This window comes from Poecilia latipinna, unplaced genomic scaffold (genome assembly GCF_001443285.1).
Source record: "Poecilia latipinna isolate Pla-1442-1.1 unplaced genomic scaffold, P_latipinna-1.0 Scaffold3655, whole genome shotgun sequence".
Classification (NCBI taxonomy): Eukaryota; Metazoa; Chordata; class Actinopteri; order Cyprinodontiformes; family Poeciliidae; genus Poecilia; species Poecilia latipinna.
Window position 1 is genome coordinate 39,484 of NW_015116271.1, and position 1,301 is coordinate 40,784.

General features: G+C 53.0%; 1 protein-coding gene across 1 annotated transcript in view; it reads right to left on the reverse strand.

The window, feature by feature from the left end:
* LOC106941415 (GRIP1-associated protein 1) overlaps positions 1-1,144 on the reverse strand; it is a gene marked incomplete at its 5' end in the record, with an annotated part of 18,226 nt that extends 17,082 nt beyond the window's left edge. The window contains 5 exons of the mRNA XM_015024442.1: positions 152-229; positions 323-422; positions 750-797; positions 982-1,013; positions 1,088-1,144. Of these exons, the coding sequence (XP_014879928.1) occupies positions 152-229; positions 323-422; positions 750-797; positions 982-1,013; positions 1,088-1,144 (315 nt within the window). The remainder of the gene's footprint in view (positions 1-151; positions 230-322; positions 423-749; positions 798-981; positions 1,014-1,087) is intronic.
* Between the last annotated feature and the right edge of the window lie 157 nt (positions 1,145-1,301).

Genomic DNA, 1,301 nt, shown 5'->3' on the forward strand with positions numbered 1-1,301 from the left:
TCCCGGGGCAGTAGTTACACCCCGGGGCAGTGGTTACATCCCGGGGCAGTAGTTACACCCCGGGGCAGTGGTTACATCCCGGGGCAGTGGTTACATCCCGGGGCAGTGGTTACATCCCGGGGCAGTGGTTACATCCCGGGGCAGTAGTTACCTGGTCCTTCAGGGCCTGCAGAGCTGCCTGGTGCTGCGTCTCTTTGCTCTCCAGCTGCTCCTTCAGCTCCACTGCCACCTGAACGAACATGGAGGCCGTTTGTTGCTAACCGCTTGTTGCTAACGGATGGGTTGATAAAGTCACTGATGATGTCACAGTCTGAGCTCTCACCTGATTGGCTGCTGTCAGGTCTGACTGCAGCTTCTGCAGCCGCAGGTTGGCCGCCTTCACTTCTTCTTCCCTCCTCTGGTTGATCTCGTCGATCTTCGTCCTGAACACAGACACAGCAGGTCGGACCGGTTCCGTTTATTCCATTTGTCCAGGTCGGACCGGGCCCGTTTCTGTAAACTGGGCCCAGTTTATCTGACTGTGACCTGTTTTCAGATAATACTGAGTTCTGATTGGACGCTTCCTTCTACAGCAGAGAATATGAAACAATGAATGCTCATTAATATTAAATAAATGATCAAAGTAATTAATGTGCAGATTTAACCCTCAGCTTTCACAATAATTCATGATGTCATCAGAGAAAGTCAACAGAAAGTGATGTCACCGATCCAGAGCTTATTCTCCCATCAGGCACCGCTCCAATTCTGACCTGCTGTCGTTGTACAGAGCCTCCTTCTCCGTCTGCAGGCGCTGGAAGCTGCAAGGCAACGCAACAGTTACAGCAACTTCAGCAATCAGGAAGAGAAGCTCAGTTCAGTTCAGTTCATTTCCGGCCTTCTGGAGCTTGGCTGCCCCCTGCTGGAGGACAAAAGTAAGGTACCCTAACCTTGTTCCCCCTATTGCCCCCTCCCGTTCCCCCTATCGCCCCCCTGGCTCCTCACCTCTCCTGCTTCTTCTTGATTTTGTCCGTCAGCTGAAACAGAAACACCAGTCATTACATATCTTGACCTCCTGACCTCCAGGTGAGTCACTGCAGCCAGGACTCACCTTGATGATGTCATCCTGCAGCCTGGAGACGTCGGCCAACCGGGAAGCCTGGGGGAGGGGGTGGGGGGGTTACTCTGCTGCAGCTCTCAGTGTGTATCAGTGTGTGTCGGTGTGTATCAGTGTGTCGGTGTGTGTGTCAATGTGTGTATCAGTGTGTGTGTCGGTGTGTCGGTGTGTGTGTGTCGGTGTGTATCAGTGTGTGTGTCGGTGTGTC